Source organism: Microplitis mediator, chromosome 6, assembly GCF_029852145.1.
Source record: "Microplitis mediator isolate UGA2020A chromosome 6, iyMicMedi2.1, whole genome shotgun sequence".
Classification (NCBI taxonomy): Eukaryota; Metazoa; Arthropoda; class Insecta; order Hymenoptera; family Braconidae; genus Microplitis; species Microplitis mediator.
Genome location: NC_079974.1, coordinates 2,801,183 through 2,826,851, shown reverse-complemented (window position 1 = coordinate 2,826,851; position 25,669 = coordinate 2,801,183). Strand labels below are relative to the sequence as shown.

The 25,669-nt window shown below is 30.4% G+C and overlaps 1 protein-coding gene across 2 annotated transcripts; it reads left to right on the top strand.

Moving 5' to 3' along the window:
* Positions 1 to 24,857, top strand: LOC130669496 (transmembrane protein adipocyte-associated 1 homolog). Of its 2 annotated transcripts, none has more exons than XM_057472439.1 (7): positions 1 to 533; positions 737 to 1,109; positions 7,317 to 7,612; positions 11,960 to 12,217; positions 12,322 to 12,508; positions 16,009 to 16,138; positions 24,077 to 24,857. In XM_057472439.1, exons 2-7 carry the CDS (start codon positions 961 to 963, stop codon positions 24,227 to 24,229), a joined length of 1,173 nt encoding a protein of 390 aa, XP_057328422.1. In that variant the 5' UTR covers positions 1 to 533; positions 737 to 960; the 3' UTR covers positions 24,230 to 24,857. The 2 variants fall into 2 exon arrangements, with proteins under 2 accessions (XP_057328422.1, XP_057328421.1); XM_057472438.1 differs by lacking the exon at positions 24,077 to 24,857 and having other exon boundaries at positions 12 to 118; positions 253 to 533; positions 16,009 to 21,848.
* Positions 24,858 to 25,669: the final 812 nt, after the last annotated feature.

Here is a 25,669-nt window from a genome sequence, read left to right as displayed (position 1 = left end):
TTTTCTATGTCTCGCTACAGTCGAGGGAAAAAAAAGTAATCAAACGTCAAACCAAAGAATCACTTTATTCTATACTACGTTTTAATTAAATAAAACTTAATCATTTATTTTATCAAACGTAATTACTTTAATAAACTTTTTTAAAATCATCCATTTTATTGCCTCTGTACAATTAAGTATAAAAAAATAAAAAAATTATATTTTTTTTTTTATATTCGCTTACATAAAAAATAAAATAAATTGGGTATGAAGCCGAGCGGTTTACATGTTGGATTTATAGTAATTGCTCTGAAATATAGTATGTACAGTTTTTTTTTGTGGACTTACATAAAAAACCGCAAGTCGAGTGTTTAAGAAATTTATAAAAAAAATGTCAACAAAAATCCGTCAGCGTAAAATAAAAAAAATTTTGCGTGACGTAAATTGACGAGTGTTTCGTAAATGAAAGCCAAACAATACTGTGTTGAAAATTAAAAGGAAGTCAAGACGTCACAATAAACGACATCGAGTCATAACACAAATAATAAATTTCGGTACGTGAATTTATCACTCAGTAATTTTGACAGCTCAATAGATTACGATTTTTTTTTATCATGTGTCAAATTTACTGACAAATTAAAATTACGTAAATTTTTTTAGTCATTTAATTTAATTTTAATTGTTTTCATATTTATTTTTTTATGATATATCAATACTAGATATTTATAATTATTAATGAATTTTTATATTTATTCAGATCAATTTGACGTTTGAAAATCAGTTGGTTCTTTGAATTTGAAGAGTTTGATAGACTGGAGGTTATGTTATTTATTATGAAGTCAATGAATCAATCAGTGGTGATTAATTGATGAATCGACGGCTGTTTATACTCGATAATTTATATATGTAAATATATACTGATATATTTAAGTTATTTAACCAAAGTGACATGTAGATTGCGAATGAATTAAAAACCCAGCAATGTATGGAGGCGGGGAACAAACGGTTTCTGAAGGTTGGAGAAAACCATTGGATTTGGTGACTACTGTGGATCCAAATGTCAGTTCAACCATGCTTGACAATGAACATTATTGCAAGCTAGTTTTATACAAAGAAATTCAGGACTCAAGGTTATACATTTATATATATAATCCCTGATTTAAAAAAATGATTAAAAATGATTTCACACCCCTGATTAAAAAAGTGAATTGAAAAGTATTGAAAAAGATGAGAAATGAATCCTTTCGAATACTTTCTATACCCCAAGGTATTCATTTTGACATAAAATGAATACTTTTCAATCCCAAAATAATAAAAGAATTTCTGAACTTCCGAGGAATTGAAAAAGATTCAAATGAATTGATATTTTTAATCTTTCTGAATCCTTCTCAATACCTAAATAATATCACGTTTCGGGTCATGTGTGGAATTGAAAAAGATTGAAATGAATTGAAATTTTAGAATCTTTCCGAATCCTTCTCAATACCTAAATAATCCGATATTTCGGATCAAGTGTGGGATTGAAAAAGATTGAAATGAATTGAAATTTTTGAATCTTTCTGAATCCTTCTCAATACCTAAATAATTTCATATTTCGGGTCATGAGTGGGATTGAAAAAGATTGAAATGAATTGAAATTTTTGAATCTTTCCGAATCCTTCTCAATACTTTAATTGAAATGATGAAAGATTGAATTCTTTTCAATACTTTCGAATTCCACTTTGGAATTGGAAAGTATTCAAACGATCGAAATTTCAATTCCATTCAATACTTTCCAAAACCGCCGAGGGATTGAAAAGAATTGAGATAATTTTCAATACTTTTCAATTCACTTTTTTAATCAGGGACGTTAAACGTCCATAAGAGACAGGATTAGAAATGATTTGAAGGATTAAAAAGTATTTAAAATGATTAAAAAACAAATCATTTTAAATACTTTTTAATCATATTTTTTAATCAGGGATAGTTTAGAGACATGACTTATAACACAGTAAAAAATATTGTGGTAAGAGGGAAAAAGTTTCTGATTAAAAAAAGACCTTATTTTGGTAATTATTTTTTTTCGAAGTTTAAAGACCCAGTTATTGACCCTGGCCCAGTTTCTGACCTTATCAACTTTTTTCTTACTTAAAAAACTATAACTTTAAAGAGCCCGTGTAAAAAAAATTCGTTCGAAAAAGATTCCAAAAAAGTTCCGCATATGGAACTTCTAAACATGAGACAGATTAGAACTTCGAATGGAACTTTTTTGGAACGTTAGTAATTTTGATGGTAAAAAAAAAGTTGTTATGAGCGAATTTAGAGTCAAAAAAGGACTTTCTAGGAACTTTTTTGGAATTTTTTATGGACGTTTTTTTTAGTTCTATAAAAAATTCAAAAGTAGTGATTTTTTAACTATTTTGGCATGTTTCTGGAACGTCTTTATTCTACAAAAGATGCAAAAGAAGTGAGTTTGGAAAGTTTTTGAAACGCCTTTTTTAGTCCATAAAAAGTCAAAAGTGGTGATTCTGGAACTTTTTTGGAATGTTTTTGGAACATCTACTTTAGTTCTATAATAAGTTGTAAAGTAACGATTTTTGAACCATTTTTGAATGTTTTTGGAACGTTATTTTAGCTTTCGAAAAAGGCCAAAAGTGGTGATTATGGAACTTTTTTTGAATTTCCATTTAAAATTCCAAAAATTTCTAAGAACGTTCTTTTTTTACTCTAAATTCACTCATAAAAACTTTTTATTTACCATCAAAATTACTAACGTTCCAAAAAAGTTCCATTCGAAGTTCTAATCTGTCTCATGTTTAGAAGTTCCACATGCAAAACTTTTTTGGAATCTTTTTGGAAGAAATTTTTTTTACACGGGAGAAAATCAATTTTTTCTTAATTTATTGTAATTTATTCTGAGCCTAATTAATGGCAATTTAAAAAACATACGAAATATTAACTGAATAAAAACAAATATTTTAGCCATAAGCGGCTGAGGAAGCCGTTTTTTAAGTAGAGTCTAAACAGTTTACGTTAGGATGTACGACGATTGAATCTGTGGACTAATTATCATGTAAGTCAAAAAAATTTACCTAAAAATAGATGGATAGATCGATATTTAATTGAAATTTATTTAAATACATTTATAAAACATATTAAAATGAGTTTTGTTGTTTAAATTTGAGGCTCAATAACTAGGCTCAATTTTAAAGGTATGTTGGAGTTGTTGAGCCTAAAATAATAACTTACTGCGAGCGAGGTCATCTGTTTAATTACATGTCTATAAAATGTAAAAATAGCAATATTTATAATTTTCTTGAATTATTTGCTACTATTATTCACAATACAGTGATAAATTAAAATTTAATATTCATTTTTGAAAATAAAAGATCATAATTAGATCTCGAAAGTACATATTCTTGGAGTGATAAAATTATTGCGAAAATAATGTCAATTTCGATAGTATTTTAATTTTTATGGCTCTTTTAGTTGAATAATATTTTTATTATGACAAAATTAATTTTTTTATTGTTTTTTTATTCAAGAGTTTAAAAAAGAAGACAACGAGCTACGATGAAAAATAATGAGAACAGGCGCTAGCAAAAGTGACTTTAATTATTTATATTTTAAATATTGAAAAATTATGTTTATCATATACACTTATCCAAAAAATTAAAGGAACAAAAAAATTTTATAAATTTTTTAGTGATTTTTGGAAGGCTGTATTTTCGTGAAAAATAATCGTATCGAAAAAACAAAAAAAGCAAATTGAAGCTTGAAGTCTCTAGTTTGAAGATCTTCCAGCAAAATATTTTTTCGAGCCACGGTTTTTGCGGAATCATAAGAAAAAGGTCGAGACAAAATTTTTCTAAATTTTTTGATTTTAATTTTAAGGTCTACGGGGCCGGGAAAATTTTTTTTAAAAAAACGAATTCATGGCTCGCTTAGGAAATTTATTCAGCTACAATTTGCTTTTTTTGTTTCTCTGTACGTCAATTTGCTGCCGAGGTATCAGCCTTCAAATGAAAAAAGATCCTTTTGTCTTTGATTATTGATATCTCAGCGAATAATGGCCGCACAGCAATTTTAAGGGCAGTTTAATAAACTTGAATAAATTCCCTACAAGCTCTATTTTCGATTTTTTCAAAAAAAATTTTTTTTTTATCCGTGATATCCATTTGAAAAACCCTTAAAAAATGGCCATTTTCTGGTTTTATAGTCGACTCATCGCTACTCTGCACATATTGATAAAAAAAATAATGTTGCTAGGTAAATTTACAGCTTAATGTACCCTCAAAAACCCTGGAAATTTTCAGATTGATCCATTGAACCGTTTGTCTGGTCCGATTGCTCAAAGTTTTGCAAAACAATTAAAGGAACAAGTTTTGTTCCTTCAATTGTCTAATCGTTATCAAAATGAAAAAATCAATTTTTTCGGATTTCCTTTCATTTTTGTGTTAGTTATTCAGTAAATGTAAGGTAAAGAAAAAAAAAAAAATTTTTTCCGAAAAACGAAAAAAAAAAAAAAAACTGAATAAAACGTAAAAAAAAAAAAGTAGAAAAATTCTTGTTTTATCTCGTTTTTCGGAAAAAATTTTTTTTTTGTCTCGACCTTTTTCTTATGATTCCGCAAAAACCGTGGCTCGAAAAAATATTTTGCTGAAAGATCTTCAAACTAGAGACTTCAAGCTTCAATTTGCTTTTTTTGTTTTTTCGATACGATTATTTTTCACGAAAATACAGCGTTCCAAAAATCACTAAAAAATTTATAAAATATTTTTGTTCCTTTAATTTTTTGGATAAGTGTATATGATAAACATTCCAGCATTTATTGAACTATAACTTCAATATCTTAATAATTAAAATTTTTGAATATAATTGACATTCATAAAATGTCAATTTCACTTTCATTTTTCGAATAATTCTTTCGTGACTCTATTGAGTTTTCATAATAAATTTAGTGTTAACTTCGAAGTAACACCAAAAAAATATTAATAATTATGATTTTCGTACTAGATAACACTTTTAAAGTGTTAAATAAAGTAAGGGGCCCAGTTTCTGACCTTTTTAAAGTGCCGGTTGGGGTTATATTATAGTAATTAAAAAGTAAGATTTAATTTAATGAGAAAAATAATAATTCTATCGACTAGTTAATCATTTGTCAAATAATGTCATGCGCGTAAAATAATTATTTGAATTCAATTAATAATTTAAATTGACGTCTCGAAAATTGACATCGAAAGAATGTACCTGAAAATCGGAACGTTTTTCGCTCAATGAAAATGAAAAAATTTTTGTAATTCGACTGCTTAAGCAGAAGTTCTCGAAGTTACGGATGGCCTAAGATTTTCGGCAGATATACCAGCAACTATATGCGAAACATTTTGAAAATCTAGTCATCCAGTAGATTTGTTTACTGTCTAGTTTTTATTTTCGTTGCACGAAAAACGTTCCGATCTTCAAGTACATTTCAGAGACTTAGTTTCTGACTCAAAATTTTTCAGGTTTACACAAACCATGATTAGGTTATGAAGTACGACCCAGTTTCAATAAACTCAAACTATTATGTAGATAAATAAATTAGATATTTATTATTACAAAAACTTAATTTTTCAGTATTTAAAATATAAATAATTAAAGTCACTTTAGTTAGCGCCTGTTCTCATTATTTTTCATCGTAGCTCGTTGTCTTTTTTTTTAAACTCTTAAATAAGAAAATTAATTTTGTGATAATAAAAATATTATTCAACTAAAAGAGTCATAAAAATTAAAATACTATTATATATTAGATGAAGCAGTCATGAGTTATCCTGCCTACCACATGGAGAATTTTTTTTTAAGGTGACCCGTCTCTCCCTACTACCACTGGCTTATTTTTAAATATTTTTTTATGGAAATTCAGCAGAATACTCTTGAAACGATGATTAATAAGGTCACAATTTTTTAAAATTTTAATAAAGAAGGTAAGGTAAGGGGCCCAGTTTCTGACCTTTTTAGAGTGCCGGTTGGGGTTATACTATAATAATTAATGTAAGATTTAATTCAATGAGAAAAATAATAATTCTATCGACTAGTTTATCATTTGTCAAATAAAGTCATGCGCGTAAAATAATTATTTGAATTCAATTAATGATTTAAATCGACGTTTTAAAAATTGACATTCAGAGACTTAGTTTCTGACCCTCAGAATTTATCAGGTCGCAGTTTCTGAACCTCACAGTGGCCTAGTTTCTGACCCTCAAATTACACAAACCATGATTAGGCTATGAAGTACTTACCAAGTTTCAATAAACTAAAACTATTATTTAGATAAATAAATTAAATATTTATTATAACAAAAACATAATTTTTGAATATTTACAATATAAATAATTAAAGTCACTTTAGCTAGCGCCTGTTCTCATTATTTTTCATCGTAGCTCGTTGTCTTTTTTTTTAAACTCTTGAATAAAAAAACAATAAAAAAATTAATTTTGTCATAATAAAAATATTATTCAACTAAAAGAGTCATAAAAAATTAAAATACTATCGAAATTGACATTATTTTTACAATAATTTTATCACTCCAAGAATATGTACTTTCAAGATCTAATTATGATCTTTTATTTTTAAAAATGAATATTAAATTTTAATTTATCACTGTATTGTGAATAATAGTAGAAAATAATTTAAGAAAATTATAAATATTGCTATTTTTACATTTTATAGACAAGGAATTAAACAGATAACCTCGCTCGCAGTACGTTATAATTTTAGGGTCAACAACTCCACCATACCTATAAAATTGAGCCTAGTTATTGACCCTCAAATTTAAACAATAAAACTCATTTTAATATGTTTTATAAATGTATTAAAATAAATTTCAATTAAATATCGATCTATCCATCTATTTTTAGTTAAATTTTATGACTTACATGATAATTAGTGCACAGATTCAATCGTCGTACCTCCTAACGTAAACTGTTTAGACTCTACTTAAAAAATGGCTTTCTCAGCCACTTATGGCTAAAATATTTGTTTTTATTTAGTTAATATTTTGTTTGTTTTTTAAATTGCCATTAATTAGGCTCAGAATAAATGACAATAAATTAAGGAAAAATTGATTTTCTTTTTAAAGTTATAGTTTTTTAAGTAAGTAAGAAATAAATTTAAAAGCTCAGAAATTGGGCCAGGGTCAATAACTGGGTCTTTTACCTTCGTTTTAAAATTTTAAAACAACACAGCAAAATTTGTTAATTTAACTAAAAATAATCAACACAAAAAACTTAACACCGATCGTTTTTAACACATATATTTTAACAATAGTTTTTACTGTGTGACTTGATCATTTATTAACGATGTATACTTTTTAATTCCAGAGTAAGAATATGGGACGTAGTGATATTAGTACCCAATCTACTACTATTGTTGTTCATAGCAATACGATTTAATCGGGCCCGGCTTAAATTAAGAGCAACTAGTAGCCCAATATTCTTAGCATTCTATGGGCTCGTTATTTGTAATGTAGTAATATCAGTGATAAGATGCGTGGTATCCATGACGGTTGATGCTGCTACTAACGTTGGCGGGAAAGCTGATAAAGTATTATGGGTTACAGTGAGATTTTTCTTGTTGTCTACTGAAATGAGTGTCGTAATTTTTGGATTAGCATTCGGTATGTTGATAAATAATTTATTGCATGAGTGTTCTTATTATTAAGTGTAAAATAATATAAATCATATTCAATATATGGGTATTTATACAATTTACAAACTCAATTACACACGTTAATTACATTTAACGTGTACATTTAAGGCTGCCCTTTAATTAAAAAGCTCCAAAAAATACTCTATTAGAAAAAATGTATTTTTCCAATCCGACACAAAATATTGAATAATAATCATGTGGATTATATTTATACATATTTTGAGTAGTAAAACAAAATTTCTAAACAGGCTAAAGTGTGATTTTGTGAGCTCACCGAGTTTGAGTACGATAATTTATTATATTTAACTCGAATAATTTAATGCAAAAATTTGAATTTCACAAGCAAATTTTTAAGCACGAGATAATTTCTGTGCATCTTTACTAGACCCAGAATTAGGGATAGAAATTTAAGATGACCAATCAATTCTCGATTCCGATTTTTTTTATAAATTTCGATTCTCAGACTAATCAATCTCAAGAATCTAGTCTTTTGAATTTAATCGATTCTAAGTTAAAAAAATTTTTTTTCAAGAAAATTAAAATTTTAAATATTTTTTTAGCTTAAAAAATAAAGTGAGATTAAAAAATCCGTTCCGTAAAATGCAAATTTATTAAAATATTAGAAACTTTATATTTTATTAAAAAAGAAAAGTTTGAAAATATTAATGTCATGGTGACTAAACAATTATGACTAAACTGGTACAGACAAATATGACATATACTAGTACAGCTACAGACTACATTCCGAAAATGAGTTGCATATTATTTAGATACTACCTTCATGCGATAATGAAAAAAAAATAAACTATATATGTCATTAAAATATTTGTAAGATGATTGGTTAAAATTAATAAAATGTAAGGTAAGAAAACGACGCGAACGCACAGAGGGCGCTTAATTTGAAATATTTTCGTAATAAAATATACAATTACTTCACGGCATTTTTCATTCAATAGGGTCGTTAGTTCGGGATTAAAAATAAATTATAGACTCGATCACTAAGATTCGATTCTTGATTAATTCTGATAACTGGGAGTTGAGTCGAAATAATCGAGTTTTTTGGCCACAAAATCGATTCTCGAGTAGAATTAGAATCGATTTTACCATTCCTAAAAAGACCTAGTACCCGATCAGGGAACTAGTACCCGATCACTCCATGTGTTTGTATATCTATATTTAGTAAAATCCAGTAAATATAAATACACAAATACATGAGTGATTGGATACTAGTTCCCTGATCGGGTACTAGGTCTCTTACCTTATAATGTAATAAAATTTGTTCAAAATAGTACCAATTCTAAGAAAAAATTCTTAAGAAAAAAACAGTACATTTTTTTTTCTCTTGCTGGGTTGTTTGCCCAGCTGGCCTCTGGGTTATCCCGTACAGCCAACAGTACATTGCATAGCGAGTGGGTTAAGTGAGTCTTTATCCGGGAAGCATAATGTTTTTAACACGAGTCGTAGGTACACACGCACGAGCGCCAATGAGTGCTTAGTGTGCACCAGAGACGAGTGCTAAGAACATTGTGTTTGACGGATAAAGACTTAACCCACGTGCTATGCACTATACTTTATTCAACAATTGTCTGATTTTTGCGAATTATTATGTCAGCAAAGTAAACCCTAAATCAGGTGAGGATCTATATGATACTAGTTCTTGACTTCTCTCACCACTCATTTCTTATTTATTTTAATTAATAAAAAATAACCAACGTATTCATACGTAGACACTGACATCAAAGTTGTTAGGTTTATTGTACTACTCATTCTGAATATATTTAGTGTCGAGATTATTTGCTTTAGTGATAATAGTAGAGTTTGTTTTTGAGAACAGTCGATAATGGCTTTGAAGGAATGTGTTTATGGATTCAAATGCGGTTGTTTATGACCCCATAAACACACGCTGTGGAGGAACATGGGACGCCATTTGCTTTTTGACGAATTATTAACCACCGATCGGTAAACGGTCATTTAGGGTTTGCTTTGCAGACATGATAAGTTGCGATAATCAGGCATGCGTTGAATAATAGTATAATGTACAACTAGTGCGGTAAGTTGTCGATTGCCCACGAGAGCAAAGTTGAGCGCACGAACGAAGTGCGCTCATTTGCTCGTGCGGGTAATCGACAACACCGCACGAATTGAACATACTTTTTTTTATTACTAATGCGATATGAGTACTATTTTAGTGCTCGCTGCCCGGGAAAAACGAGTTATATATGGCCATATATAAATGTGACATATATGGCCATATATAGAAATTGGTGATATATAACAATATATAATTTTATACGGCCATATATAGCTTGATATGACTATGTATAACTTGACCTGACTATGTATAGAAATTGACAATATATGGGCATATATAGTTTGATATGACTATATATAGCTTGATATGGCCATATATGACTTGACATGACTATGTATAGAAATTTTAACTGAATTAAAAACTTTTTTTTTAATTATTTTGGCAACGCAGAGATTATCAGACCTGCGAATAATTGAATTCCTAATCGAATTGGAAATTTTAATTCAGAGAAAAAGCGCTAGACTTATTAATGACCACACCCGCTTCAGTAGGATTCGAACCCGGGACCTTCCGTACGAGAGACCGACGCTTTGACGACTAGGCTATGCGACCGACAGTTACAACGAAGTTTAGTTGTGCTACTTAAGATTGAAAGAATATAATCACTTTCGAAAAAGCAAAATATAATGATATTGGTTGATTGATTATTGTTATTACAGTAAAAATTGGTTGATTGATATTCGATGTGTATGATATCGAGATGTAAGAAATTTTCATGTTCACTTTTATGTATGACCATATATTATTATATATACCTATATTAGGGTGCTTCGTTTCCGTCGAAAGTATTTTTTTCGATGCTCATCAAGCAAAATATTGTTTTTTATGCTGAAACAAAAATTCCTGCTAAGTTTGAGCTCTTAATTCCAATTTCAAGTACATTCCATTTGATTTCAAAGATTTCCCATTTAAAACACATGTAAATAAAATTACTTTTTTTTTTAATTTCTAATACTCAGCTGCGTTTTATGATATCGATGTGAGTTTGGTCGCAAATTGTAGGGCATTTGGTGTTCTTCAAAAGTGGCCATAGTTAGTTAGCTGAAATTCCAGCTGCTTTACTAGTGTCCGTTGCGGAAGTTATTTTTCCTATGAAATTGACCTTTATTGGCTTGCAGAATGTAAACCAATGGAAGTACACTAAAAATGTTAATAGAAATTTTATAGGAAATTTTATTCCCTTTAAAAAAAGTCCTATGAGTCAAGTCGCTCAAGTCCATAGTTTCCGAGTTATAGTAATTTTAATAATTCGAAAAATATAATATCAATTGTAATTGTTTTTTTTTTATATTTTATTTTTCAAATTATAAAAATTACTATAACTCGGAAACTATAGGCTTGAGCGACTTGACTCATAGGACTTTTTTTAAAGGGAATAAAATTTCCTATAAAATTTCTATTAACATTTTTAGTGTACTTCCATTGGTTTACATTCTGCAAGCCAATAAAGGTCAATTTCATAGGAAAAATGAGTTCCGCAACGGACACAAGTAAAGCAGCTGGAATTTCAGCTAACTAACTATGGCCACTTTTGAAGAACACCAAATGCCCTACAATTTGCGACCAAACTCACATCGATATCATAAAACGCAGCTGAGTATTAGAAATGAAAAAAAAAAGTAATTTTATTTACATGTGTTTTAAATGGGAAATCTTTGAAATCAAATGGAATGTACTTGAAATTGGAATTAAGAGCTCAAACTTGGCAGGAATTTTTGTTGCAGCATAAAAAATAATATTTTGCTTGATGAGCAACGAAAAAAATACTTACGCCGGAAACGAAGCACCCTAACCTATATATAGTTATATATATTCATATACAATAACAATCGAAAACTATATATTCCCATGTATAGTCATATATGTCCATATGTGATCTATATATGACCATATGTGATCTATATATGACCATATATAATTCTTTTTTCCCGGGTGTTTTGTTCGCCAAGTAGCTGTTTGTCCATTCAACTGTTTCCACGACATTTTTGTGGGTTATACGATAATCTGCATGTGACAAATAAATTTGAGTGCGACAAGTTTACTTGTCGCATGCAGATTATCGTATAACGCACACAAATGTTGTAGAAACAGTTGAATGGACAAACAGCTATTTGGCGAACAAAAAAGCCTGCGCCAAGATAGCACTTATATCACATGAATGATAAAAACACTATTAATCAAAATGAACTTGAATTAATTTAAAAATATTGTTTATATTATCAGGACATCTTGATAGCCGATCGAGTATAAGAAGAGTCCTATTCGCTACATCTCTCATAGCTTTAACTTTTACAATAACTCAAGGCACTCTGGAACTAGTTTTGCCAGATGACACATTCCATATTCCCAGTCGGGACTTTTATGTATTTGGTCATGGTGGCATGATGTTTTGGTTTTGCAGTAGTCTTGTATTCACTTTGATATATTTTTTTATCTTGATACTTCCGTGGACAAGATTACGAGACAGATTAAACTTACCAAGTAAGATTTTCTTTAATTTATTGCTTTTTATGCATCGCAATAATGTCTCATTATTGGAGTAAACAAAATTATGTTTCCTCAAAAATAATTTTTTTAATTTTTAGCTCGTAAAAGTTTTTATGTTTATGTTGGAATATTGACAACTTTAAATCTGGTACAATCAATAGGAGCAGGCTTATTAAATTACACACAAAATCTTGTGGGATTATGTGTGGTTGACATAACAGCTGTCGTGTATCTCACGCTATTTACTCCATTGGTTTATCATACTTTCTTGTCTGAATTTTTTGGGTATGTATAATCATTACAGATATTTCATTCTGTTTATTTCCATCAATATTCAATACTAATTCAGGTTAGCGGGAAATACGGACTATAAATATTACTAGTATTTTGTGTGACAAGGGATGAAACAAGACGATTTCAGACTAGGGTGAAGTTGGCTGCCTGAGCCGCAGGCGAGGGCTGACATCACCCGCAGTCTGAAATCGTGTTTTATCCTGAGTCACACACTATAGTTTTCATGATTACCTGTATCGGAGTTTCAAGATTCAGTGTCAGCAGCTAGTAAGAAACAAGTTACTTTCAAGCTGATGATGCGGAGAACTGTTAGAGAATGAGAAATATGCGATTTACAGTCACTTATTAAATAGTAGGGCTGTACATCTAAACCGGCTTAACCGGTTAAAAAAGTTAACCAGGTTAATTAGCTGGTTAGCTGGTCAGCTTAGCTAATTTAACCGGTTAACTTCGTTAGCTTGGCTAAGCAGCCAAAGGCTTAAACGGCTAACTCAAATTAGCTAGGCTAATTAGCTGAGGGTTTAACCGGTTAAATGGTTAATTTTTTTTTTTCATCTATTTGCTACTTTATCTTAGAAAATGTATAGGAAATATCATATTTCTTTAATTTTAGACCGAAAAAGCTATAACAAAAAATTTATACTATTAGTTAAAAAAAAATCACTCCAATTTTTCGAATTATTTAATTAAAAATATATCGCCTTACTAATGCCAAAAAGGTGTATCTCAAAATATACGCCCTTTTGGCTCTGTAGAACCAAAAAGGCGTATTAAAAAATTTTTTTTTTCGGATAAACTTGGGAATGTAACAACAAAATATATCCAGAAAAAAACGAAAATAAAATTTTTTTTGACATACGTCCTTTTGGCATTAGTAAGGCGATATATTTTTAATTAAATAATTCGAAAAATTGGAGTGATTTTTTTTTAACTAATAGTATAAATTTTTTGTTATAGCTTTTTCAGTCTAAAATTAAAGAAATATGATATTTCCTATACATTTTCTAAGATAAAGTAGCGAATAGATGAAAAAAAAAAATTAACCATTTAACCGTTTAAACCCTCAGCTAATTAGCCTAGCTAATTTGAATTAACCGGTTAAGCCTTTGGCTGCTTAGCCAAGCTAACGAAGTTAACCGGTTAAATTAGCTAAGCTGACCAGCTAACCAGCTAATTAACCTGGTTAACTTTTTTAACCGGTTAAGCCGGTTTAGATGTACAGCCCAATTAAATAGTAAATAAAACAAAAATATTTTCACTCATTTTTTATTAATTTGATTTGGTTAATTAAAACTGTCACTCAAAAAATGAAATGAGCAAACTGAAGTGACAAGTAAACAAATAAGAGTAATGAGGCTGCAAATGAACATTAAATATAACTGTCACTTGGCAGAAACAATTGTGTTTTTTTCCAAGGGAAGAAATACGCATGTTTCCGCCCGCTGTATGAAGGTATTTTTGAGTTACGAATTTGCTAGCAGTTGTATGCAGCATCGGCTTTAAATCAGTTTGTTGCGGTGCCACGACTACATTTCCGCGGACAAAATAACCGCACGACAAAATATCCGCGGGCAAAATAATCACACGACAATATATCCTTAAGAAAAATTTATAAGGTAATGGTCATATTTTTATAATCACACACACATACAAAATTCGTGAAAAAAAGGGCGCTATTTCTCATACCTTTTTGTGTGTTGGTACATTTTTGTAATCGCACACACATAAAATTTATGAAAAAAGGGTGCTGTTTTTTACAGCTTTTTTTGTGTGTGGGTATATTTTTGTAATTGCCAATTATCATAAATGACTATTGAAATATAATTTAATCATGACAAATGTATACTCGATAATTTGAATGTATTTATGAATTAAAATATTTATGTCATTAGATCATTATATTTGCAGATCATTAATAATATTGTTATATACAAAAATTATTATTGTATACTTCAATAATAAAACTTGTTAAAACTTGCTTGATAATTCCTAATTAATCATTATTAATTAGTTATTCAAATATATCGATTTGACGTTTTTTTGGCAACTGATATTTGACCTTTTAGTTATTTTGTCACGGTTGCTTCGTCCTGATTTAGTTTTTCCGCTAAATTTTATCGCGCGGATATTATGTCGTGTGGTTATTTTGTCGTGCGGTTATTTTGACCCCGGATATTTTGTCACGGATATTTTGTCGCGGTTATTTTGTCTTCGGATATTTTGTTACGGAACCGTTTGTTTCGATGGGCTGTAGAGACACTGAAACTAAGTTTCGATGCTGGTATCATGAAAAATAGGATATTTCACACCAAGGGAGGAAAGTAGGACATTCCAACCCGCGTATGTAATTGCCTACCCAATAGAGTGGGCCGAAAATACGTTTTTTTTTAATTTTCATTATTAATACCAAAAATATTTTTCTTTGTACAAAAAAAAAATTTATCAGAAATCAAAAAAAAATTTAGCTCAATAAATTAGGCTCGCCAAATCCCGCTAAAGTTTGAAGTTGTTTAAAATTTTTTTTTCAACACATTTTGATCGAAAATTCAATTCTCTACATAAAAGGTCCTATAATAAAATTACGTAAAATTGATAGTTACTGAGATAATTGCAATTTTGTTCTAGAAAATATAATTTTTCAAGATATGATCACTTTTTCAGGGTAAAATATAAATTTTATCATATAAATTTCATGGAAAATCAAATTTCTTACAAAATTGGTCTTCTGGTAAAACTTGAAATTTATAGTTATTCAGAAACTGGCAGTTTTATGTTTAAATAGTCACATTTCTCGTTATTTGGTGGTTTTTACTAAAAATTGCTATTATCTTTGTAACTATCAACTTTGAATAAATTTTTATTAGGTCTGTTTCGTAGAAAATTCGATTTCCTGTGAAATTTATATGATTAAATTTATTTTTTACCCTGAAAAAGTAATAATATCTTGAAAAATTTCATTTTTTAGAGCAAAATTGCAATTATCTGAGTAATTATCAACTTTACGTAATTTTATTATATGACCTTTTTTGTAGAGAATTAAATTTCCGATCAAAATGGGTTGGAAAAAAATTTTAAACAACTTCTAACTTTAGCGGGATTTGACGAGCCTAAGATATCGACCTAAAATTTTTTTTGATTTCCGAAAAATTTTTTTTTGTACAAGGAAAAATATTTTCGGTATTAATAATGAAAATGAAAAAAAAAGCGGATTTTCGGCCCACCCTACTACCCAATCCGAAGGCGAATTAACACGTCCTACCTTCCTTTGTGGTGTGCATACGACTTCACCAGACCTGTACCCGAAAGTTTGAATTTGACAATTTGAAATCATGAAAAACACAGTGTGTGACACAGGCTGAAACACGATTTTAGACTGCGGGTGATGTCGGCCAACGTCACTCTGGTCTGAAATCGTATTGTTTAATCCCTTGTCACACAATATACTATTTATCTCTCTACTTATTAATCAAATGATTATTTTTAAATTTCAGAGTTTCACAACCATCTATAATGTTTTCATATAAAGCTCAGGTAGATGACGCAATGGAAGAAGATACAGTATCACTACCTTATCAGCAGAGTTTTTCATCACTAAAAACCGACAGTGACTACATCTATCAGGTCCATACTCCATATAATCACTTACCCTTGTATGAGCCGTTCACTGCTAAATTATCTTCCCTAAAACAAAGAACTTCCTTGTACTCTTTGTCTGCGAAAAATAATCAAAAAACTCTTGGTAAAAGTAGTTATAGTTCCCAAAACGCACTAGACAATACCCCTGAGATGCAGAATAGTATAAAACAATGTAATGTTCATTCAAGCACACCCAATTTTTCCAGTTATATGCAATCTAGCCCGAAAGTTTTTGTTGGCACCAGCACTCTTTACTTAGATTTTGACAACCAAACCACATTTACACCTCCTAATATTGAGTGTTGTGCCTCTAGTAGCGAATCTAATTTGACCCTATCATCCGGTACTGCTCCTGATGTTAATCATAAACTCGAAAATAATGATAGTGATGTAAATACGTCTACGAAATGTTGTAAGGGTGGTGAGACCGATAATCGATCTTTGAATGTTTGACAGCATTCAATATCGATTATCGATGAGAATTAATTTACAATTTTTAAAATAACTACAGAATTTCAATTAGACATTTAAATTGCCAATTACTCTGTCACGATTAGAAATCTGGACAATACCTTGAAAGGTCTAGTCATTTTAATGGAGCTTTAAGCATGGGGTTATCAAAAAAATTTATCTTGGGCTTATGGATTTCATTTTTTTAATTGGAAACTAAAATTTTATGAAAAAAAAAATAGAATATTATACACTGAGGTAGGAAAGTAGACTCAGAGAATTTTACGGTATTTTTTACATAAAAAAATTATAGAAATATTACTATAGTAATCGCAGCATAAGAATAGTATGAAATTATGGTAAAAATTACCGATAACATAGAAATTTCTTAAATACCTCCAATCTGATGATGCCAATCTGACTGTCACGTCATCGTCACAAGACCGTCAACGACCGTTCATAAAATGACGAACCGTTACGACTGTGGTGACATCTTACAAACACCTTTATAACTTTTGTATAAATTAAATTTTTGAAACCGCCATTTTCTGAACCCTTTCCCGGTTTGGAGTCTTGAAGAGTCTCGGTGTGAGCTGTTCGGGGATGAAACCAATCACAGTGATTATTCAGGCTGTTGAGTAATGGTTCAGTCGTACACGGAAAGAAAATTCTACCAAAATTTACGATGTTAACATCGTAATCTCGGACTAGACTTTTATTAACGTCAATTTTTAAATGTTTTATTTCAAAATTTATTATGTGGGTTATATTTTTTACTATTTAACATCGTATTTTTAACAAAGACTTTTAGGATTAAAAATTACTGCAAAAATTACAATTTAACATCGTAAAAAAAAATAAATAAAAATTACACTAAAAACTATATTTATTCGTACATTTAATATTTCTATTTACTTTTTAACAAAATAAATATTACAGTGCTGCCTCTGTTATAATACGATGGAAGCTATAAAAATTACGATGTTACATCGTACTTTTTAAATAGTAACTGGGTCCTCCGCAAGTCGTTTATATGGATCTTAAAAACAACATATAGTGTAGGCCCTTCAGTGGCCGAGTGGTCCAAGGCGTCGGACACTTCGCACTCGAAAGGACTCGGGTTCGAATCCAACTGCCGAACGATTATTGTTTTAATCTTTTATTTAAAATTTCTCTTCAAATTTTACGATGTTACATCGTAATTTATATTAAAGAGCTTAAGACTTTGTATTGTTTGTCTGCAGTATTATTTCTTAAATGAAATTTCCAAGCCTACATCGTAAAAATTACGATGTGAAAAGTCTAGTCCACCAATACAATAATTAATAGGACAAATTACGATGTTAGCATTGTAAATTTAACTAGAATTTTTTTTCCGTGTAGTAGTGCGCCCTGATTAAAAATACTCATTGAAAAGTATTGAAAATTATTTCAATTCTTTTCAATCCATACGGAGATTTTGAAAAATATTAAACGGAATTGAAATTTCGATCATTTGAATACTTTCTAATTCTTATAATGGGATTCAAAAGTATTGAAAAAAATTCAATCTTTCATCATTTTAGAAAAAGATTCAGAAAGATTCGAAAATTTGAATTCATTTTAATTTATTTCAATTCAAGTCATAACTCGAAATATGGAACTATTTTAGTATTGAGAAAGATTCAGAAAAATTGAAAGTTCTCAATTTCTTTCAATTCTTTTCAATTCTACACTCGATCCAAAATATGGAACTATTTTGATATTGAGAAGTATTCAGAAAGATTGGAAAATGTCAATTCATTTTAATTTATTTCAAATCAACTCATAATTGGAAATATGGAACTATTTTGGTATTGCCGGAAATTCAGAAAGATTAAAAACTGTCATTTCATTTGAATTTTTTCAATCCCACACGTGACCCGAAATGTGAAATTATTTTGTTATTGAAAAGTATTCAGAAAAATGAAAAATGTCAATTCATTTGAATCTTTTTCAATCTAAATCTTAACCCGAAATATGGAACTATTTTGGTATTGAGGAAGATTTAGAAAAATTGAAAACTGTCAATTTATTCGAATTTTTTTCAATGCTACTCGTAACCTAAAATTCGAAACTTTTTTGTTATTGACGAGGATTCAGAGAGATTAAAAATATCAATTTATTCGAATCTTTTTCAATTCTTTGGCAGTTTAGAAATTCTTATATTATTTTTAGATTCAATATAATTGCAAAGTATTAATTTTCTGTCCAAACGAAATCCTTGTGGAATAGGATTTATTCAAAAGTATTCAATTCTCATCTTTTTCAATACTTTTCAATGAGTATTTTTAATCAGAGCGTGCATGCGCCCCCTACTACTATTTTTTCTGACCCTTTTCTACGAAATAGGCTAACGCTCTCTCACTTGAAGATGAAGACGTAGGATATAAATTAAGAGAAGAGATTCAAGGTCAATCGGGAAAGGAATAAAATACCACGAGATAAGAATACGCGGGAAAAATAAATTTTTCAAACATTCAAAAAAAAGATTGCGTGCAATCATCCAGCTGATTGTGACTGACAAAATTCTTGACTAAACGTTAATTTGTGAGCAAAAATTTAATGACCAAATTTGTGACAAAAAATTTTTTGACGGTCCGAAATGACGGACTCTGACCGAAAAATTTTTGACGGTCATTTCGCATTTGAATAGATTCGTCATTTAGGATCGTCGGTCACAAGACCGTCAGCGGATCGTCTTGTGAACGTAACTCAAAATGACGGTCATTCCGCATCACTGCCCTGATTAAAAACTCTGATTAAATTCGATTGAAAAATTCTAATCAGATTTAATGGGAAACTTCCGATTGACTTTTAATCAGTTCTTAGTCGGAAAGTTCCATGATTTAAATCCAATGCAATCGGATCCAATCGGAGTTTTCAATCAGGGAATTTTTAATAAAATTTTATTACAAATTACTGAAACAAATGACATAATTCTCCAGAATATCGAGGTCTCACTGTCACCTAAAATTTTTGGGTAATTTTTACTATAAAATTTTCTGCGTGTTGTATTTTGCCGGGGAATCCCCCAAAGTACGATGACAGAAGGATTAAAGTATCGACAAAAATAGATCGATAGATGAGATTTTTATTTGGCTTTAAAGTCAAAGCTTTTTAAAAGTAGTTGAACAGTAAAAAAATAAACACATATAAATAAAAAAACTCCTTGTATATAATGTGATTTTTATAGCGAATTAGGTTCTAAAATTTTCAAATGAAAATAATTTAAGTGTACAAACTTACAATGTACATAAAAAGCTAGCTGCAATTCCCAGTGTTGCTCGAATAGAAACATACGATTATGCATTGATAGAAGCCCGGGAAAAAATGATCAGACCTGATCAGACATGAACAGGCATGAGTCTTCAGGCCTGATCAGACATGAAAAATGACCATGCCTGACCAGGCCTGATCAGGCATGTTCAGGTCTGATCAGGTATGTTCATGTCTGTTCATGCCCATCCGGGTAAAAAAATTATATATAAAAAATGGCCCTATATAATTATATATAATTATGTATAACTATATTCAATTATACATGTATATAATTATTGCTATAAAAATAAAAAAAATAAAAAATTCGGGCGTGTGCAGGATTTGAACCGTGGACCTTGCGCTCGAAAGTGTAACTCGCTACCCACTGACCTAAGAGATTTAGTTGAAAAGTAAGTTTCGTATGAACTTCAAGTAATAAAAATCTTATACGTGATAGATTGGTCAACAAAATTTTAGATCTATGAGCAGACATGAACAGCCATGAACAGACATGAACATATATGACCAGGCATGAACAGGCATGGACAGGTATGATCAGGCATGAGCGTATTTAACGCTTCAGACATGAACAGGCATGGACAGGTATGATCAGGCCTGATCATGTCTAATTTCAGGCCTAATCATACATGAACAGGCATGATAAGGTCTAATTTCAAGCCTGATCATACATGAACAGGCATGATCAGGCCTGAGTGTATTCAACGATTCAGACATGAACAGACATGGACAGGTATGATCAGGCCTGATCATGTCTAATTTCAGGCCTAATCATACATGAACAGGCATGATCAGGTCTAATTTCAAGCCTGATCATACATGAACAGGTATGGTCAGGTCTGATCATTTTTTCCCGGGAGGTGGGAATGGGTGGTTTTTGTTAATTAATATTTTTTTCTATTTTTAGTTTATTTAATCACAATCACTTTTTTTATGCAACCCTTGTTGGTATACTATACTCACAGTCTTTTGTTTAGGCTACAAATTAATAAATTTAGAGGTAACCCAACTCGTGAGCATGCGACGTATAATTGACTATGTGGGAAACATGGTTCCTTCAAGTCAGCACTACGATACCGAAAGTTTTGCTTTGCACCTTATCGATAGTCATACTGTAAGCCAACTTCAATAGAAATCGAAGTACAGTTCGGTCGAAATTAAAGAAAATTTACTAGTGTTAATTAGGGATCATTAGCACTCCGATTAGTGAATTTTACACAAGTTATCGACAATTTCAGTCTTTGTAACTGTTGACTACAAGTTGTTGCCAACTTTCTGGAAAAAGTGAATCCAACTTTATGTCAACTTATGAAATGCCAACTTTTGCCTTCAACCTTCTAATGAAAATTGGCGCCCAGTTACCGTCTCGTGAAACGCAAACTTTTGCTTTTTACTTTCAGAGAGTTGGCGCCCAGTTCGCTGACTTTAAAAAATGTCAAATTTGCGTTCACTTGACGGCAAGTTGCAGCAGTAGATTGTCGCTAACTTGCTGTCAGATTGGCTATCAGGGTTGATAGCCAAGTTGATAGTAAGTTGACAACTTGCGATTGTCGCCAAGCGGAAAAACTTGGAAATGCTATAAGTTGACGAAAAGTTGTGGAAAAACTTTCTGTTCAACTTCACCCTGTGGCAGCAGATTGTCGCCAACGTCTGAGACAGCTGGCGACAACTTGTAGCCAACAGTCACAAAAGTGATTAATAGTTGAAATATTCAATTTCGATTTACTTGAGATTTAATTTCAAATTAAATAATTTTCATCGCAATGCTTTGGAAGTTTTAATCAATATCTTTAATACAACATCCTTTGAACTGCGTTTTTTTGAAATTATTTAAACTCTTTTTCATCACTTAAGCGTTAAAAGTATGCACGTCCGAATTTCCTACTTTTTATTCTATTCATTCAGAATGTTGATTATATTACACTCAAAAGTGAATGTTTTTCTTGAATTCAAATGATTTAAATAAAATGTTTTTAAAATTTTATTTTTAAATATAATATAGTTTTACATAAATTACATGTTATTATTATTTGTCCACACATCCTTGAGCTTCTTCCTGAGTAGTTATAATAAATTCGCACCTTCATTAAATGTTTAGATTTTAAGTGCAAATTTTTTATTTTTTTAGACTAGCTTAAGTGATTTTTTCACAGCATGCAGAGTATATATATGCACAGTAAAACATAACTTGAATCAAAAAGAATGTACTTGACCCAAGAATATCATTATGAAGAAAAAACTTTTTTTTGGTTCAAGAATAGTTTTTCCTTACAATTGATATTTTTGATTCAAGAAAAATTTATTTAATTGATAGATTTAAATTTTTGACCCGAGTATAATTTTGTTGAATTGAAAAAAAAACTTTTGCTCGAAGAACCTCAAATTCCTGTTCCAAATGCATTGCCGACTTGAAGCAAGAGTCGTAAGAACTTAGCTCAAGAAAATCAGTCTCTTGGCTTTTAAATACCTCCATTTGACTGTTCGGACCATCGAGATAAAGAGAATAGAGATCCATATATCGTTGTCACATTCTTTATATAGTCGTCTCAACGATAGCTTCGGATTTTTTTCCCACCAGTTTCTTCCCCCACCACCATAAAACCAACATTTAAAGGGTGGGGGAAGAAATCGTGGTGGGAAAAAAATCCCAAGCTTTCGGTGGGACGACTATCGTTATAATTTTAAGTTTAATATCTCGAACGTATATAATAAATTATTTGGATCCTTGTGAATACATAGATGATGAATTACAAATTGGAGGTTATAGGATCATTAAATAAAACACCAGGAAATCTAATTATTTCTTGCGACGTTTCGTGCACTTTATTTGCACTTCATCGGGCAATCATAATACACGTATCCTGGCATCGTCTACTTAATATTATATTTCTTGTCATATCTCATGAGTACAGGTTACGGTAAACAAATTAGTCAAAAATTAATATAATAATTAATCAATTTTATCAAGTGAGCTATTAAAAACTAACAACAAAATTGTACAGTTGAGTTGTAGTGGTCTAATATCAATCTCGCCATCTTAGTCACTGACTAAATTAATTATTATATTAATTTTTGACTAATTTGTTTACCGTAACCTGTACTCATGAGATATGACAAGAAATATAATATTAAGTAGACGATGCCAGGATACGTGTATTATGATTGCCCGATGAAGTGCAAATAAAGTGCACGAAACGTCGCAAGAAATAATTAGATTTCCTGGTGTTTTATTTAATGATCCTATAACCTCCAATTTGTAATTCATCATTTATCTCGAACGTATGTCAGCCTAGGGTAAGTGTGGGTATTACCGCGGCTTGACATGTGTACGTTTAACTTTAAAAGCATATTTTAAAGATTCTTTATAAGATATCAGCTTAATATTTTTTTTGAATCGATAATTAACTTATCTAAAACTTTAAGAAAAATTAAGAGAACAATTTAATGTGGATTTCATTGAATAATTAACATTTAAAAAGAAATTCCAAATGCTACTATTACCGTGGACCTTGAAAAGACTTGTAACAATTACCGCGGATGTTACAACGGTTACGCCCATTTTCATTCCCAGACGAAACCTCCCCAGACAATACATCCCACGACAAATTATCCCCGAAACCCCCCATTCGGTTATTTTACCCCCGTAATCTTATTCAGAGTTACAACTCCAAACAAGAATTGATGTTGTGAGTAAGTGTAAAGATGATTCACATCTTTTAGATATTAACAATCCGTGTCGAATGACACCTTAAAGTTCAAAATCGGTTCATCCGTTCAAAAGTTACAGATATTTACATACGTACGTACATACATACATACATACACGGACGTCCATCTGGAATTAGTCAGAATAGCTTCCCAGAACCTCAAAATGTCAAGATCTCTTAGAAATTCGATTTTCGAAAATTGGACCGAAACCAATAACTTCCCGAATTTTTGAAAATTTGCAATTTTCTTAGCGAGAAGTTAAAAATTGTTGATTCAAGTTAAATTTTTTTAAGTGCAAAAATTTTTACTAAAATAATGACGATTTATTTGAATGGAGTAGAAGCTATACATAGAAAAGGAATAACTCGATGAAGGATTATTGTTATCATTTCTGTTTTGCAATCCTTTTTTGTTTGTCTAGATCTACATTTAAGGAAACCACAGCGGAATGTTTTTTTTGTTTTTCAGAATCACAGTGTTTATGATTCAACGCAATTTGACACTCATGCAACTCCAGTGAATCCACTTTACGCAGCTTCTCTACAGAGTCCTGACAGTATTACTGGTTACAGCATAGGCAGTCAGGAAACGCACATTCATGTTAACGGTTACCAGCAGTGAACTTGTTAATTATATTCCATCCATGGTTTGAAAAAAAATATATAGAAAATAAATTTGTATACTGCGGATAAAATTTATGAAACATAACCCGTTTTTTTTTTATAAAATAAGGTAATTAATTTTTATAAATTCTAGTCCTATGTTATAAATGTTTCGCTTCTTAGATAATTCGATTTTAAGGTGAAATGAAATTATGCCTAGAAAAAAATCAGTCATAGATTATAAGAAAAGACAAATTGATAGAAAAAAAATATTTTATTTAAAAAAATTGATTCTTTTGAAATTCCAAGTTAGGGAAAAAATTTTCTAACCCTATCAAAAAAATCCATGTAGGAAAGTATGGATTTTTATAAGAATCCATGGAGGAAACCATGGATATCTAGATCGAACTAAGGTACCCAGAGTTTCCTATGAGAATTTCTTCCATGGGAATCCAGATACTCATGGTTTCTTATGTGGATTTCCCATATAGGAATCCTGATACACATGGATTCTTAAATAAATCCATACACTCCGACACGAAAAGAAAATTATGGAAACGGTTACGATAATTCTATAGAATTTTTTCTTATACCAACATAGGAATTATGACCATAAATTATGGGAGCAGTTCCTATAATTATGGGAATGCTACCCATAACATTATAGGAATGGTTCCTATTATTATAGGAATGGTTCCTATTATTATAGGAATGGTTCCTATTGTTATAGGAATGGTTCCTATTATTATAAGAATGGTTCCTATTATTATAGGAATGGTTCCTATTATTATAGGAATGGTTCCTATTATTATAGGAATGGTTCCTATAATTATAGGAATGGTTCCTATTATTATAGGAATGGTTCCTATTATTATAGGAATGGTTCCTATTATTATAGGAATGGTTCCTATTATTATAGGAATGGTTCCTATAATAGTATAGGAATGGTTCCTATTATTATAGGAATGGTTTCTATTATTATAGGAATGGTTCCTATAATAGTATAGGAATGGTTCCTATAATAGTATAGGAATGGTTCCTATAATAGTATAGGAATGGTTCCTATTATTATAGGAATGGTTCCTATAATAGTATAGGAACTATTCCCATAATATTATAGGAATGGTTCCCATAATGGCATTGGAATAGTTCCTATACCATTATGGTAATCATTCCCATAATATTATGGGAACCATTCCAATATGGGAACTATTCCTATAATATCATGGGAACTATTCCCATATCATTATGGGGACCATCCCTATAATAGTATGAGTCGATTCCTATACCATTATGGGAACAATTCCCATAATGCATAGCAAAAGTTCCCATAAATTCCTTTCCGTGTATATTAATTCCTATGGATTCTTACATAATTCCATACTTTTTTCTATGAATTCCTATGAATTCCCATGGTGCCGCGCCCGGTTACCCACGGACAAAATAACCTTAAAAAAAT